The 18,373-nt window shown below is 43.9% G+C and overlaps 2 protein-coding genes across 2 annotated transcripts; one reads left to right on the top strand and one right to left on the bottom strand.

Annotated features, from left to right (window-relative positions):
* Positions 1-347: 347 nt before the first annotated feature.
* fez2a (fasciculation and elongation protein zeta 2a) lies at positions 348-11,008 on the bottom strand (the record flags this gene model as incomplete). Its single annotated transcript, XM_080540158.1, has 9 exons — positions 348-1,321; positions 2,484-2,549; positions 2,770-2,845; positions 3,199-3,279; positions 3,835-4,103; positions 4,456-4,588; positions 4,906-5,028; positions 8,506-8,614; positions 10,692-11,008. 9 exons carry the CDS (start codon positions 11,006-11,008, stop codon positions 1,305-1,307), a joined length of 1,191 nt encoding a protein of 396 aa, XP_080396284.1. The 3' UTR covers positions 348-1,304.
* A 1,845-nt stretch (positions 11,009-12,853) lies between these two features.
* On the top strand, positions 12,854-17,266 carry LOC308166644 (kinetochore protein Spc24-like; the record flags this gene model as incomplete). The annotated part of the gene is made up of 5 exons (XM_080540972.1): positions 12,854-13,010; positions 13,181-13,325; positions 14,245-14,349; positions 14,783-14,859; positions 17,160-17,266. 5 exons carry the CDS (start codon positions 12,854-12,856, stop codon positions 17,264-17,266), a joined length of 591 nt encoding a protein of 196 aa, XP_080397098.1.
* Positions 17,267-18,373: the final 1,107 nt, after the last annotated feature.

Raw genomic sequence — 18,373 nt, forward strand, 5'->3', positions numbered from 1 at the left:
AAAGCATTGAACTGGGGTGAAAAAACAACAGTTTGAACAATTGCTCCAAAATGAAAACTGGAAATATACTAATGACTCAAGGGTCTAGATTTACTTACAAAGTTTAATCAAATTCACATCCAACAAATCAATAAATTGTTCCAGATTATGGATAACAGATGGGGATTAGGCAATTTGACTGCAATTAAACAGAGAGACACAATCTGACACGTGTAAAGCTTTGACATAATTAATTTATTTGAAATAAAATATATACAAAATAAATAAATAGTGTAGCAGATAAGTAGCTCAGTAGAATAACATCTTCATTAAAAAATAAGTCATTCACAATGTACAAAAATTCAGGCAATGACAAAGGCAGCTTCATATCTTGTGTATATAAATATAATGTTCAGCATTATCTGCTGTGGTCCTCAGACTGGGCAGCTCTGAGCTGGTGCCTCTGATTCAGGGCTTCAGTCATTGACTCTGAGAACCAGAAAGGCTTACGCATTCAAATAGAAAGAATCCATTCTACTCATTCTATTTCTATGGGCCTGTGGTAGGCTATACAGTATTTGGGTCAAAATGCTGTTATTCACTCAAATGCATAGTTAGTTATCCGCCATTACAGTTCTGACCAATTGTTTTTCTGACATGGAACACATTCTCTTCCGTGTAATATCAATGGTAGGCTACTACTATAGTATACCGTTAGGATGATCCCAAGATATACTGACATACAGTACTGTACTACTGGACCAAACAGGATGCTGAGCTGAACAGAATAATATTAATATTCATTGTCAGTAAAATGTAGTTGGTTAAATGATGCATTTGAGAACTTTTTACAAGTCTATTCTGATATCCCTGATATTACAGCTGATCCTGAGCCGTGGTAGCTCAACTGTAAGTTGACTTTTGGATGGGGCTTAATGAATGAGGACACAACCCTATGGATAAGTAGCTTCATATCAGCCACAACTTGTCCAAAATCTACTAGGTATAGTCTGAACTGAGTTAATGCATCTTTCTTAAATGACTTGATACTGTATTTCACACTGCACTTAAAGTAAAAACACTCAAACAATACAAATAAAAAAAATACTGCAGGTTGGCAAGTACACTGGGTTTGTTTGTAAAATCACCATGCTCAACAAAAAGGAAGGTCAAATACAATGCGTTAAAAAGAATAATAAATTAAGTGTGCTTATGTTCTTAAAAAGAAATTACACAGTGAGAGAGTCCTCTTCATCTTGCTTGTCGACATGGAAAGCAGATTCCTCACTTCAACTGATCCCCGAAAGGAGTGTTGTCCCTCCAGTCTACGTTGGGCAAAGCACTGGGAGAGACATGGGAGATGTGAGTTAGCATGGCTGAGAGCAGGTATGAACACCTGGGAGATGCTTTACACTGGGACCACAGTTGGACTGGTGGAGAACAGATAGAGAGAGATAGATAGAAATTGAGAAAAAAAGAGAGAGAATGAAATAGTAACAAATACTGTACAATAAATAACCACTTCATTAAGTACTGTAGCTAAGGTTTGAATTGATCCAAAACACATAATAGCTGAAGGATATCCAAACACATAACACATTTGTCACACAGTGACAAAACACACCAAATAAAGCAACAAAGCCATTTAGTGGGGGCAAAGGGAGAAAGAGAAATACTCTGGCAGGGTTGTGAGTGAGTGGCATTTTCCAAGAATGTTTTATGGGTAGGAGAATCGGTGATGCCTTTATGATGCTTGGGGAACTGGAAGGGTTTGCAAATCGAGGTTACAGGTGAGGGCTAACTCTGTGAGACCAGGGTGAGCAGCACTGGAGAGTCTACCATACCCTACTAACAGTTACAGTGAAGGGGCATGGTGATAGTAAGTACACAGGGACAGGGTGGGGTTGCACTACAGCTCAGTGACCACAAGGAGGCGCGCTCCCTCAGTGAACTACACCACCAACCACACAGTGAACAAGGTGTGTGAATGTGTGTCACAAACCTCTCTGTCCATCGCTCTCACACCAGAGCTAACATGTACAGTGCAGCAAGAAGATGAGTAGAACATAAAGAATGGAGAGACAAGTAAAAGAAAGGAATGAAGGAAGGAAGCAGGAGATCAAGTGTCCTCTCCCATACACACACAAAAGAAACGACGCAACAACTCTACTCTGCAATTATATTATAGTAAATAATAGTATAACATAAATTCATGGTTATTGTCAACATAATTTGACAATGCCTGGGTTAAAATCACTGTCATATAAAATAAATATTGTTTCTAGAGGACAACAGTAGCATCATCATCATTTTTGAAAATAATGATGATGAAATAGGATTATTTTTCTTTCCATTTGTATGTCGGTATTTGGTATTTTTTTCTTGCATTGTCTACCCACATTAAAAACTTCGGTTATGAAACTCAGTACTACAATCTTTCACTCTGTGACATCCAAAAGAAAAAAGACAAAAAAGCTTCCCAAGGAAACCCTAAGTATATTCACCTTTAAGGATATAATCTGTCAGGAGGCTGGGCACCTTGTCACTGTCATCTCGCATAGCTTGGAGAACTGCAGCAGAACCACAAAAACAAAAACGAAACACCATCAGATACATGAGATGACCGTCAACACTAGCACTCAACGTAGATGGTATGAGAAATGTCAATAACATGTACACATTGGGTGAACTATCACTTTAACAACTCCACTCTCCAAACATGCACAAGCGGGTCCTGGTTCAGTAACCATGCGATGGATTTAAGGATCCTAGGTTGCAGGTGACACTCACTCTTGGTGAGGATCTGAAGGTCTTCCAACGATGGAGGACCACCTTTCTTCTCATAGGGAATGACTGTGGTCAGGTACTACAGTTGGAGAGACGATGACAGAGAAACTGCTCCATTAGATGATGAAATTAGATACAAGACAATCATTAAAAAAAGCAATAAACGTTATACTATTGATAATGCCTCCTTTGTCTATAAAAATATATGGGCAGGGTTAGGGTTAGCTGTTTCTCAAAGAGAGGTGACACAATGACTGTGGATGGATATTGATTGATATTGGGTCTAAAGCAATATCCAGGCTTATTTTACTCGCGACTGGTGTGGGAGAGGGATGAGACCCTCAACCAATGCAACTACAGAACTACAGAACTACATGAAGCTGCACAAGGAGAATAGAACAGGTAGCAGGAAGAGACGAGAAATATAGGCACCTGTCTTTCAAGGCCCCCACTCCCAAAAGTTTGGCGGAAGCCATTTTGGATTGCAGAGGAGAGTCCCTCAATGCTGAAGCGCTGGAGAGGAAGGAAGCGAAGCAGAGAAACAGGAAGTGAGGAGGCAAAAAACAGGAAGCCAGTGGAGGAAGACAGAAGGATATAGTATAAGAAAAACGCAGAGCTAGGATTTAAGTTGTTAAAAGAGTATAAGAGGGCATAAGACGTAAAAAGAGACAAAGAGGTTGCTGTATTATGGGATTCAAACAAGCCACAAAGGCTACAGCCACAAAGGCTACAGAAACAGTCCATTCGGAATCTAGCATTTTAAGCATCAGGATGTTTTAACACACAGGTCTCAGGTCTCGCACAGGTCTCAGGTTTGTATGTGTCCAAGTGTGTGTATGTATGTGCCCGAGTGTGTGTGTGTGTGTGTGTGCCCGAGTGTGTGTGTGTGTGTGTGTGTGTGTGTGTGTGTGTGTGTGTGTGTGTGTGTGTGTGTGTGTGTGTGTGTGTGTGTGTGTGTGTGTGTGTGTGTGTGTGTGTGTGTGTGTGAAAGGGAATGTGTGTGAGTGTGCCCGCATGCTTGTGTGTGCTTAGGGCCTACTGCACAACACATAAGAGAGTACTACTCACAGATCCTAGTGACTGCGTCCTTTCTCGGGCTTGCGGTGTCCCCGCCCCACTCTTGAGTTTCTTCTTCTTCTTCAGTAGTTCTCTGTGTTCCTTCTGACGGTTCTGCACATCGATGAGGACAGAGATGAAGCTGTTCTTCACTTCCTTCTCAAAGTCCAGCTCGTCTCTGAGAGCCAGGTGCTGGATCAGCTCCTCAGAGAACCTCCTGATCGCCGTCTCCACATCCTCCAGCAGCTCGTTCAGCTCCGCTACACACAGGCTCCTCACACCTGCACACACACACAGATCCATGGAACAGACACAGAGACACAGACACACACACACAGGATAAATGTAGATAATATTTATTTCTACTATAGCTAGGTCATAGAAATAGTCACAGTCCATACACAGACACAGACACAACTCAGACAGTCAGACAGACAATTAGACAGACAGACTGATAGACAGACAGGAGTGAAGAGGCAGGGAGATTAAAATAGAGAGGAAGAGAGACAAACAGACAGGGAGAGACACCCGCACGGACACACACGCGCACACGCGCACACACACACACACACACACACACTCACACGCACACACACACACACACACACACACTCCTGCGAAGTGGGTACTCACGCTCCTCATAGCAGTGGCTGGTGCTGGAGTGTTGGATGTCCAGAGAGAGCATGGAGAGGTCTGATTGTGAAGGATTCTGCTGTGCATCCAGGTCTGGAGAGTCCTGCATCATCTCCTCGATTTCCTCAATAACCTACAACAACAACACACGCACGCACGCACGCACGCACGCACACACACACACACACACACACACACACACACGCACACGCACAAACACATCAGCTAGAGGCACCAGAACAACACACTGAACACATCATTCAACTCAGTCCATCTGTCTCCTCAGGGAAAAAAACACGATATGCCATATATATATCAATCAATGAATCACATTTTATTTCGTATCGAGCTCTTTACAAAACAGTTCTGTCACAAAGTGCTTCACAATCAACCGCATGTAAGACCCCCTCTCATGGCGCAAGCAGAGACCCCCTCCCCCTCCCATCTCACCTGTTCTGCAGTGAAGAGGGGTTCGTCGTTGACGTTGAGGCAGGAGACGATGATGGTGTGCATATCCATCTGTTCCCTCAGCTCCTCATCATCAGACAGCTCCAGAGTTACATCATCCCCCCTCTGATGGGACGGGACAGAACAAGGTCAAGGGGGGAGGGGGGAGGGTATTTAATCAAAGCTAAATCCTGTGGCATGAGCCTGGCACAATGCATTTAGAAATTCAGATTGAAGAGAGAGATTTAAACAGCCAGACAAAGTGGGAGGGAGGGAGTGCATGAGGGGAAGGGAAGAAAGAGAGAGAGAGAGAGAGAGAGAGAGAGAGAGAGAGAAAGAGAGAGAGAGAGAGAGAGAGAGAGAGAGAGAGAGAGAGAGAGAGAGAGAGAGAGAGAGAGAGAGAGAGAGAGAGACACACACACACACACACACACACACACACACAGATATCTAACTGATGAGGCTGATGAGCGGATGAGCTCTCTGCTCTGATGAAGGGACAGGGGGAATATGGGAAATGCAGCCTGCTATTCCTGACGGAATCCTGGCTGAATCCTGGTATACCAGACGGGGCGATGGAACAAGATGGTTTCACAATGGTCCGCGCGGACAGAACGAGAAACAGCGGTAAGATAAAAGGAGGCGGGATCGCTGTGTTTGTTAATTCCAAATGGTGCAAGCCAGGTCATATCACTATCAAAGAGCAAGTCTGCACTCCAGACATAGAACTGTTGGCGCTAGGTTTGAGGCCAGATCTCTGTCCGAGAGAGTTTTCACATGTTGTGGCTGTGACTAGTTACATTCCACCAAGCGCGAACCCGGCGCGCGCAAATGACGTCATCCATTCCTGTATCGCGGGGATACAGACCGCTCACCCAAACGCATTTATCATTGTGAATGGGGACTTCAACCATGTAAATATGGAAAAGACATTGACGGATTTTACCCAGTATGTCACATGTAAAACAAGGGAGAACAAAATACTAGACAAACTATATGCCAATGTGAAGGGAGCCTACACATCCACTGCCCTCCCGCCACTAGGGGCATCCGACCACAATATGGTCTGGATGGAACCAACATACACCCCTATCATAAAAAGGCTGCCTATCACCACCAGGACTGTCCAGCAATGGTCAGAAGACGTGGAGGAGGAGCTGAGGGCGTGTTTTGAAACAACCGACTGGGGGATGTTCCAGAGAGTCCACGGGGAGGACATAGATGGTCTGCTAGACTGTGTCACAGACTATATCAAGTTCTGCGAGGAGAGCATCGTCCCCATTAAAAAGGTACGGTGCTTTCCTAACAACAAGCCGTGGATAAATGGGAACATCAAGAACCTTCTGAAAAGGAAGAGGAGGCTGTTTAAGGCAGGGGACACTGAGGGAGCCAGGGCCACTCAGAAGGAGGTGAAGAAGGAGCTGAGAGCAGCCAAAGAGGAATACAGGAGGAAATTGGAGGGCGGGCTAGAGGCCCACAGCTCCAAGGAGGTGTGGAAGGGCTTCAAGAAGATCACGGGCCACAAGCAGCCACATCCTGTGGTGGAGGGGACCCGAGAGCAGGCAGATGACCTGAACTGCTTCTTTAACAGGTTTGACCAACCATCCCCCTGCCACCCCCCACAGCCCCCGACCCTGTCACAGCCCCCGACCCTGTCACAGCCCCCGACCCAGCCCCCGACCCTGTCACAGCCCCCGACCCAGCCCCCGACCCTGTCACAGCCCCCGACCCAGCCCCCGACCCTGTCACAGCCCCCGACCCAGCCCCCGACCCTGTCACAGCCCCCGACCCAGCCCCCGACCCAGCCCCCGACCCAGCCCCCGACCCTGTCACCCCCCCCATCCCCCTGTCACCCCCCACAGCCCCCGACCCTCTCCTCCCCTCTCCAATGTACCGCACCCCTGGCAACAGTAGCCCCCACTCCCCCTGACACCCCAGCAGCACCCCAACAGCAACTGCCTCCCCTTACCAACACCAGGAGCCAGGGAGCATGCTTCACACCTGGAGACACCGGTACTCACAGCTTTATAACATCTGAGCAGGTGAGAAGGCAGCTTTCCAGGGTGAATGTGAACAAGTCCAGAGGTCCAGACAACATCAACCCCAGGGTTCTGAAGGTGTGTGCTGGAGAGCTGGCGGACACATTCCAACATCTCTTCAGTCTATCTCTAAGACTGAGGAGGGTGCCACAGCTCTGGAAGACCTCTTGCATCGTCCCAGTGCCAAAGAAGGGACGGCCCAGCACCCCAAACGACTACAGACCTGTCGCCCTGACACCACAGGTCATGAAGATCCTGGAGAGGCTAGTGCTGCAACACCTTAAGCCCCAGGTGAAGGACTTCCTGGACCCCCGGCAGTTTGCATACCAGGAGAGCATGGGGGTGGAGGACGCCATCATTTACATGCTGCACAGGGCCTACACACACCTGGAGAGGCCACAGAGCATGGTGAGGACCATGTTCTTCGACTTCTCCAGTGCATTTAACACTATCAAGCCATCACTGCTGGCTGACAAACTAGCAGTGATGTGTGTGGAGGACTCCCTGACGGCTTGGATCCACAACTACCTCACAGACAGGCGTCAGTATGTGAGACTGCAGGGCTGTCAGTCTGAGGTGGTGGTGTGCAACACCGGTGCCCCCCAGGGAACTGTTCTGTCACCCTTTCTCTTCACCCTCTATACCTCCGACTTCCAGTTTAGCTCCGACCAGTGCCACCTGCAGAAGTTTTCGGATGACTCCTCTATCGTCGGTTACATCACAGACGACAGGGATGAGGAGTACAGGGCCCTGGTGGAGAGCTTCGTGCAGTGGTGCGACACCAACTACCTTTTGCTTAACACCAGCAAAACAAAGGAGTTGGTGGTGGATTTTAGGAGGAAGAGAAGGACCCCAGCCCCCATCACCATCAAGGGGGTGGAAGTCGAGAGGGTGGACTCCTACAGGTACCTGGGAGTACAAATTAATAACAAACTGGACTGGACTGACAACACCGAGGCTCTTCTCAGGAAAGGGCAGAGCAGACTGTTTTTCCTGAGAAGGCTGAGGTCTTTCGGTGTCTGCAACAAGCTGCTGCAAATGTTTTACCAGTCGGTGGTTGCCAGCGTTCTGTTCTTCGCCGTGGCCTGCTGGGGTGGAAACATCTGTGCCAGGGATGCTGCGAAGCTAAACAAACTGGTGAAGAAGGCCAGCTCTGTGGTGGGGACCGGGCTGGACAGCCTAGAGGTGGTGGCAGAACAGAGGATGGGGAAAAAACTGGCGGCCATGCTGGCCAATCCCTCCCACCCGATGTACTGCGAGCTGGCAGGGATGAGGAGCAAGTTCAGCCACAGATTTGTTCTCCCCCGTCAAAGTACAAAAAGATTTGGACAGTCCTTTATTCCAGCTGCACTCCGACTCTACAACCAGGCCCTGCAGGGTGGGGGAGACCTGGAGATGGAACTTTTGGAACTTTTTACTTATTGAGCCTGCACTGTTTTATGTTTTTTATTGAATGTTTTTCTGTTTTCTGTACTGAATGTTTTCTGCCCTAACTGAGCTGTTTGACAACAAAATTTCCCCATTGGGGACAATAAAGGTTTTCAATCAATCAATCAAAACTCACAGGTTTGTGGTCCAGGTTGAGTGTGGGGAGGTGAAGAGAACGTGTTCGTGACTGCATCCAGTCCACTGGCATCACGTTGCCATAGTTATCTGTCAGAGCATTCCAGATCCTTTAGGAAAATGAGAAAACACAAAAGTTAAACTTGTCTATCCGAATTTCTCTAGCCTCAAATGAAACTCACTCTTACATAACTGAAGAGAGCCATAAATAGATCACAACTTGTAGAAGGGTGGTTATCAAGTATGAATACCGATGAAGTACATTGGTTGTTTTCAGCTAAGACAAGAGAGACACGACACTGAGATGTACTGTAGTCTGAGGAATCGGAACACTGATCTATTTAAATCCTGGGATAGGAGCCTCAGAATAGGACACGCTTCCACTTTGTTGGTGACTGAGGACCAGATGTCACAAATATCTTAGGAAATGTTTAATCAAACAATACCATTTTGAAAATAAAACCCAGAGTAAGACTAAGGGCTGATCCCCCAGCTGTGCAGCGAGCTAGAACTGTTGAAAACACGCCTACAACTGCTGCACGAAGATGGATTAAACGCTCTTTCAAGGGGGGAGGGGGAGACTGTAATAACACATACCCCATGCGAAGAAAAAGTATACTATCATTTTTTCTGGCAATTTGGGATTCTCCCTACCTCCCTTTGGTAAACAGCCGAGAGATAATTGTAACCACTCGGGTTAGGGTTAGACAGAGTTTGGATGCAAAGACTGACAATACATGATATCAAATAAGGTGTACTTTTTATAGGTATAATAAAATGCAATTTTAGTTGAATGAAGTTCAAGTGTACTTTCAGAAAGAACAAGTAATATTCTTTTCAAGGGATTAAAATAAAGTGTACTTTTTTTAAAGTATACTAAAACACAGATTCAATTACATTACAATGACATACAGTTCTTATAAATATACTAGAATATAACTGCATTTTATATATAACTATAAATCTATATGTATATTGAGCTTAAGTATATTTATTTAAACTATAAATCTAAATCTATATTGAGCTTAAGTATATTTATTTAAAGTATATGAAAATACAACTTAATGACATAAATATTTGAAGTATACTTTTAAGTAAGTAAGTAAGTACAGATAAATAGGAATAGCCTACACTTGAAACATACGTAGGAAACTATAGGCCATCCTTTTTTCCGCTTGGGACTATGTAATAACACACACTTGACACACCTTAAGCTGTCTAAGATGCTGGAGAGGAGACCAGTAGATGTGATCTATCATATGGTGGCTACCATAGATAGATCACAGAAATAGGCTACTTGAATCTTTGGCTGAATAAAAGAATAATACATTATGTGTACTTTTCTAAACAAGGTTACAAAGTGCTAAACTAGAGAAGAGATCACAGAAATACATTTAAAATTAAGACTAATACAATTATATAGAAATATAGATAGATAGATAGATAGATAGATAGATAGATATAGACAACATTATAAATAGACAACATTACAAAATAACAATTAATCATCTAAATACGTTAAGAATAATTAAATGGAGGTGGGTAACCTGTTGCAAAACCCCAACTGATGATGTCATCTTATATTTATGGATGAAGAGGTAATCACGTGACTAATGAGAACCCACTTTTGGTTGGTCTGGACAGAAGCTGCGCAGACGCACGAATCTTCGCATCATAAGAATCTTTCTCGTGGCCAGTTTATGGACGTTGAGATGATGTGTAGATCAGATGTCCCGGCTCAAGCCGACCCTCGTTGAAAAAGCACAGGGATCTCTGTGCCAACATGAGTTATCTCTCTACTTCAGGCTACATCACTGAAAGTACTGACATAATGAGGTTTTCACGGTGCTGAATCCAAAAGCGCGCTACTACAATCGTGGACACGATTAGGCACTGCCGCCGATGTGTTTGTGTTTTAATTCACAAATCCGGATTAAGGCTCTCTGGATTCAGACTGCCTATATTGTAGGCCTATGCCAAATCTCGTAGGATATAAATCATGCTGTGAGATCGGCTAGTCCATCCATGCATCAACCGTCAGTTTCCATCTATTGACATAACTTTGTTGGATGAAATAGACCGCTTGGCGCGCCGCACTTGGAAATATGATACAATGTTGCCACGGAAGAACGGTCTTGTTACAATGTAAACATAGGGGCACGAGTCAATCAGCATGCACATACTTACTCGTCGCACTTCAATACTGTATCCTCGGCGATAAGGTTTATTATAGGAGCAAAATTGTTTGTTTCGGTATTAACATTTCGGAAGCACACTGTCAACCTCTCGTCAAAAGCATTCACCAGATCCTCAATCGACTTGAAACTGCCTATCTCGTCCGAAAAGCTTTTGTTCAGCTCAGGTAGATCCTCTAGAAGCCCTGTCATCTCCTCGACGATCACATTCACCCGGTCCATTCGGATCATCGCCTGCTCGGGAACCGTTTTATTAAATTGATTAAAATCGTGCCACTCATCCTCGAACTGCGCAAGGGGCGCCGCCATGGCTGCGGAACGGAACACCCTATGCGCCTCTGATGAATGATGTATGAATGTCAGGCCACCACCATCCTCCCATCTCCCTCTCGGCCGGTCCGATTACATCGCCTGGCTGCTCCCTCTCCGATGTCCTAAACCTTCAGAGCTAGGCTAGCAGATGTTAAAATACCAGATAGGTGTAAACAAACGCTTTCAATAGGCCTATCCTTAGGGACTCACTGTCACACTGGCAATTCCAGCCCCTTTAGATGAGCAATCACTGATGGTGTAGTGGGGGAGGGAGGAGCCAGGGGTTGTTTTTGGACGACGCGTACGGCCCCCAACTCACCCATCTCTCTCTCTCTCTGTCTCACTCACACACACACACACACACACACACACACACACACACACACACACACACACACACACACACACACACACACACACACACACACACACACACGCACACGCACACGCACACGCACACACACACACACACACACACACACACACACACACACACACACACACACACACACACACACACACACACACACACAAGCACACGTAGCGTACAGAATGTCAGGAGAACATTTATATTTAAGTTATTAGCCCAAATTATACAACTGTATTTATTATACAATTCTGAACTTTATAATAATAATAATAACAATAATAATACGAATAATAACTCTTATTTGTATAGCACTTTTCCTGCAAACGTTGCAGCTTAAAGTGCTTTAATCATTATATAATCATATTTAATTATTTAGTCATTTAAATGGTCTCAGTCTGGTTCAGTAGAATTCACAATCATGGGGAAGGCTGCTGACCTGACAGTTGTGCAGAAAACCATCATCGAAAGCCTCAAAAGGTAATTGCGAAAGAAGTTGGATGTTCACAAAGTGCTGTATCAAAGCACGTTAAGTGGAAGGAAAAAGTGTGGAAGAAAAAGGTGTACAAACAACAGGGATGACCGCAGCCTGGAGAGGATTGTCTATATTCTAATGTTTTGAGTTGCACCTGTATACTGGACTTTAGAAAGGACATACTTTGTGTTGTATGTAGGGCAGAACTACTGTTTAGTGGAAGAACACCCCATGATACAAACTGCCTGAAATATCTTGTGACAAGATGCAGAGCAGGGATCTGTTCACTGATACGCATACATTGTTAAGGATTAAATCAAATAGTAAAAATCAATTGTCAATTCATTTTATACCCCTCTGCCTTGGATTCCCATTACTTTGGCGCCCTCTTGCGGATATAATAGGCCAGCTCTGAATTTGTCGACTTCAATGAATTTCCTTCTTCTAATGTATATTGAAGTAAAACATTATTATAAATTGTTTTCATCAGTATGAAGATATTTAATTAATTTTGTATGTATTTAACTCCATAATGTTACATAATGTCAAGACATTTTCATCAGGCACTTACTTGGGCATCTCATCTGTTAAGGCGCGCGCTGGAAGGCCCCCTTTGAATATACGGGAACAGAGTGAAGTGTTTACGTCGAGCAACATCTCCGGTACGTTTATGGGGAATAAACCCCACATATTCATTGTGTATTGGCGTATACGCTATGTAAGATCTTGACAACAACCTTGTTGGTAGAGGGTGGTATGAAAGTTAATTATTATAGCTAACAACCTTTATACAGCGCGCTAGCCCAGTAAGATGGTTGACACAATAAATACAAGAAGAGTTCAGAGAAGTCTGAGCTGCTTCTCCTGGGAAACGTTATCTAGTAGTATACATACAGGGTGAGAACTGTTATGTAGCGTCATGCATTTGCTAAACGTGAGCAGCCAATGTTACTTTTCTTAAACATTTCCATATCCCCCCTCCCAGGAAATACCGTTCACGATGTCCCTGATCGATTTCGAGGAGACGGGAGAACAGTTGGTCAACCTAATCAGAACCAGCAAAGCTGAGAATGGTTTGAGGCCGGTGAGGGAGAAATACCAGGTCTTATTTGATCGACAGTTGGAAACGAAGAAAATCATGACCGAGATGTTAGCCGGTAAGGAAAAGTCATCACACTCTCTGTGCTAACTTGTGTATCTCTGAACCCTGTTTAGATCTAAGTAGTGCCGTGCTGTAGATGTGCTACTATGCACCACCGAACAGTTTCATGCCCTCCAATGTTGTCCCCTACCCGTCGTCCTCTCCTCTCCATTCTTTCATGCTCAGATGTCGTCCACGTGGAGGAGAGAGTAGGCCAGATTCTGCTGGACAAGGAGGAGCAGAAGAGCCAGACAGAGCGGAAGCTGGAGAGCCTGGAGCTGGAGCTGCGTCAGCACACAGCCAGAAGCCTGACCATGGACTCAGAACTACAGTATCCATAACATTCACATTTACATGTTTGGCATTTAGCAGACGCCTTATTTGAATGAATGAATGAATGACAACCTTTAGTGACCTTTAGTCAAAGCGACTTACACTCAATACATTTGACTAAGTAAATGAATCATGAATCCACCAGTCGTAGCAGGAAGAATAATCCAGCTCACGCCCGGGGCCATTGGTAGTCTCTGTGATAGAAGGAAAAATCTTCTTCTATCACTATCTTCTAAACCTAGACTCTTTTTTATTTTAATATATAGACACTGGAGAAACAGAGAAACCGTACAAGGGGGGCAACAGAAGTTTTAGGGGACACAGTAAAGGGGAAAAAGCGTGTGTCTTCAGGAGACGCAGTGAGGGGCATTAGAAGTCTCAGGAGGAGCAGTTAAGGTGACACAGTATACAATAACACAGTCTGTTATGCTCTAGAGTACAGATCTTGTTTGTTCTCTTCAGCTCAACACATTAGAACGCTGCACCCTGGGCAGATGTTTTTTTCCTGAGCTTGTCTTACAATAACCAGATTGCAATCCGTTGCAGCAATTTAAGATGAAAAAATGTCAGTATTATGCACCAATTGAGTCTGAGGAGTCCCTGCACCGAGCTAAAAAGTTGTAGGTATGGTGAGCTCCGGTGCTTTCCCCCGAAAAATATTCCAATTTGAAGTTCTATCAATTGTAGTGACAGGGTTTGTTTTTGCTGCTTTTGACATTGAATCGAAGGCCAGCCCAGAGGTTTCTCATGGGATACTTTTCAAGTATTATCCACCAGAACAGACAACACCTAAGTGGTGTTGACTGTTTTTTAATGTATAACTGTACATAGGCCTGCTGTTAAACCACTATGTTGAGAAGCGTGGCCCTTGGATGCGCTCTGTGTTGTGTGTTGGCATCCTTGACCTGTTCCCTCAGGTTCCTGCAGAGGGAGCTAGAGACTCTGCGTGACACAGAGCAGGAGCTGCAGGAGCTGCAGCTGAAGGTGGACGAAGACACCACAGAGGTCATGCCATCAGCCATGTGAGTGGCCCAGAAACCCTGACACCCTAGACCCTTGTGTAGATCTGAGAGGATTGGATAGGTATAGGCAAGATGGGGGACAATTCCGCATAGCTTATGTGAAGGCAAGTGGTAGAGCAACTAACCATCTTTTTCTATTCATCCTTTTCAGATCTACACAAGGGGGGGTAGGCTTTGTTTCTGGACAGGGCCTAGCAGTCATGTTATGGAGGGAGTCACTCTGAGCACCGTAGGGTGAAGCTGGTTCTAAATGCGTGCCTTGGTGAATCTCCACCTGGTGCATTTACTGTACATATGACCTCCCTATGGGAACAGACAACTACACCAGAACACCCCGTCACAACAGTGATTGTACCAGAGGAGTTGTTGAGCACCGATCTCCATGAGCTAAGAGGTCCAACCTGACTTCCTTTTCTGTTCCCCTCCACCACAGATATATAGCCCAGCTGTACCACCAGGTCACCAAGATCAAATGGCAACATGACACAGAGCCACACATTCTGAAAGGGGGTATGTAATCTATCTGTCCCAGTACTTTTACCCATGTTGTTCATCCATTGCTTTGACAATCAGCACCTACCGTGTGGAGTAGTGCAGGGCTTAAAGTACTCCGGCACAGTGCCGGATTTCCGGCGCGGGAGAATTAAAAAAAAAAAAAAAACTGCAATTGCGGCATTGCGCCGACGTGGTGGCGGGGGCGCTGTTTCACAAATAACTTAGCTTTCGTGTTTGCTAGCGAAACAGCTGATAGTTGATGTTGACTGCTCAAGGAGAATACATATTTGAAAGTACAGAATGCCTGAGAGCCTTATATTGCATTATATTACATTATATTTTGAATGGCCATCTGGTGCCTGAATATTGTTTTTTCCTTTACATATATAATGACATTTCCACCATAAATTGATGGCGAAAGGGCACAAATTGGTGCATATCAATTCACCAGAATGCAAGAAATTAAGTGTTTGATGCTCGTTTAAGGACCCCCAGACAGCCCTGCTTCATGGGTCCCCCCCGATGTCAAACACCACTGGTACCACCTCCGCCTCATTTTGAGCCAGGAAAAACCCTGAGTAGTGACGGGAAGCCTTATGTGACGTGGTGCCAAGAAGGAGAATATAAGTGATAGTGGCTTAATAAGTAATCAGTTTGTTCTTTTAAAGACATGTATATATTTTATTCTGTATTGTTATAGTGATAGTGGCTTAATAAGTGATGTAATCAGTTTGGCCTTTTAAAGACATCTAATTATTATTATTTTTTATTAAGTATAAAACAGTATTATGAATGAATGAATGAATGGTCTTTATTGTCATTACAGTTTTTCCCAATTGCTAAAACACAAAAGCCAATTCTCTAAACCAAATGACCAGTTCTCTAAACACATTTAATAAAACTAGCTCCCATTTGCCAAAACCATAAACACATTTCACATGAAGACACAATTCACAAAACACAATCCTCCTTTTTTCATAAATCTAAACACATTTTGTCTTGCTAAAACACAAGTTGCAAAAAACTCTGCTCAAAATGTCAAATTCTCAAATTAAAGCTCATGTGATGCAAAATGCTTGCCACAGTCAGCAAAATGTTAACACAATGAACACACCTGGCTTCATTCATTAAACATAACGACTCAAAATTTAAGACACTTGTTGCAAATGATTGTGGTGTGTGTGTGTCTGTGTGTGTGGTATAGTTCCATAAATAAATAAAAAAACATCACACCCTGAACATTGTTTTCAGTGAGTATTGTTGCGTGTAATGGATCCTCTGTAGTGTTTGCATTGAGTTGTGATACAGTACAGTATTGTACATGTTACGGTACATGTGGGAATACGGTAACATTTTTCAAACCTTTATTTACGTAAAACTCGATAGGACAACAGTGCAACAACTTCGCGGCTGAACTTTAGTAAAATTTCGGACATCATATGCCATTTAAAGGGGGGAAATAAAATGCATGACTATCATGCAAAATCAGCCTTACTGTAATGTAAAATATGTAATGTTAGATATAACGTTAGACAGGGAGCGCAGATTTATTTTTATGCATGACTATCATACATGTGGGAAAACTAGGGTTAGGGTTAGGTGCTAGGGTTACAGTAAGGTTAGGGTTAGGATTAGGGGTAGGGTTTGAGTTTGAGTTTTGAAGAGAGAAGGTGTGGTTTTGCTTATGTAGCTTTAGAAAAGTGTGTTGTGGGGAAATGGAGGAAAGTTTTGTGAAATGTGTTTTAGCAATTGAGAAAAACTGTAATACAGTACAGGTACCATACAACGACATTTAGGAGGGGGGGCTCCCCTGGTGCTTGGAAAAAGACTAAAAACACGAGGGCCAAGGATAAAATAAAAAAGGGAAAAGAGCTGGTTTACATAAATAAAGGCTATGTACACTATCTACTATACTACTATACTATACAATAAAACACTGTGCTGTACTCTCTATGCTATGCTATAAATATCCTAACTTTTCCTATATCTGAACCTTACAGTATGTACACAAGGGTTGTCATATTGCACATAGTATTGTTGCACATTCATTTAAAGTATTAATGCATTTTAACATTGAGACATATATTTTGTATTGACTATAAAATAGTATTAATGCATTTAAACATTGAGACAAGAAGCTGTCTTCTGTACCCGCTCTCCCAATATCTCAAACTGTGACCCCCCTCCCCAAGAAAAAGTTTCAGGCACAGGATTTTTTCCCACTTTAAGCCCTGGTAGTGTGTTTGTGGTGGTTTGACGTGGGTTTTGGTTGCGTCGGGACAGGGCTTGACTGTGTTGTGCTTCACCCCTTCCAGTGCACTATGGAGCAGACTTGGCCACACCCATCCACATGGACACCTCTGTGCGTTCTCGCTGTGAGGTCAGTGACAACCTGTGGGCCTTCGTCACCACTGAATGGTAGAGAGGTGGAGCAGAGAGAGAGAGAGAAGGGTGCCTCATCTGTCCAAGAATTGTATGTCTTGTAATTGTCTTGTCTGTTATATTTATAGGTTTTGTATAATGTTCTAATGTTAATAAAGACTCTTTTTTTCACACTAAAATTGTTTTGACTATTTTTGGGATTGACTGATATAACATGTTTTTAATTAACCATAGTTCAGCTTTTCTAAACACAACATCGATTGGAATGTTTATTTGGGTACCGGTTATATGAACTGCACACCTGGCTGGAATTTGTATTCCTATCTTTATTGCAGTTTTTTTGGGGGGGAGAAATCGTGCACTTAGTGGACTGAATCAATTAGTGGCGGAGGAAATTCATTCGTGGCGGCCCGCCACCAATAAATGCATATAGAGGAAACACTGCTCACTAATGTGTCCGAGACACAGTTCCCCAGCCTGACTGACTGTGGCCGTCCAGTGAGGTAGTCCATGATCCAGGATGTAGTGGAGGGATCATCCCCCATACCTGAAAGCTTCTCTCGGAGTAGAGGAGGCTGGATGGTGTTAAAGGCACTTGAGATGTGACCATCACTTTTCCATCTCATGTTGGTCCCACCTTCAGTGCTGAGCTAATGGGCAGACGGTGACGCGTGTGAAGAAGAGGTCCCGCTGCAGGAGAAGTTACAGAGCAGCGTGTGCAGTGTTGTCCTGTCGTTCCCCCTGCACACACACAACCTGCGGCCTTCTATCCCTGTCTGTCTATCTATCCCTGTCTGTCTGCATCACACGACAGGCAGGGACGCTTGGTCTCAGACATACTCCCTCAGATCCTCTTAGTAAGAGGCTGGTATTATATGTGGTTAATAGTGTCATTTTCCGTGGTTAATAGTGCTCTTTTTCTGTGGTTAATAGTGTTCTTTTTCTGTGGTTAATAGTGTTTTTTTGTGGTTAAGTTTTCTTTTCTATGGTTAATAGTGTTATTTTCTATGGTGAATAGTGTTCTTTTCTATGGTGAATAGTGTTATTTTCTATGGTTAATAGTGTTATTGTTCTGTGGTGAATAGTGTTATTTTCTATGGTTAATAGTGTTATTTTCTATGGTTAATAGTGTTATTTTCTATGGTTA

This window comes from Nansenia antarctica, assembly GCF_963989245.1.
Source record: "Nansenia antarctica genome assembly, chromosome: 10".
Taxonomy (NCBI): domain Eukaryota; kingdom Metazoa; phylum Chordata; class Actinopteri; order Argentiniformes; family Microstomatidae; genus Nansenia; species Nansenia antarctica.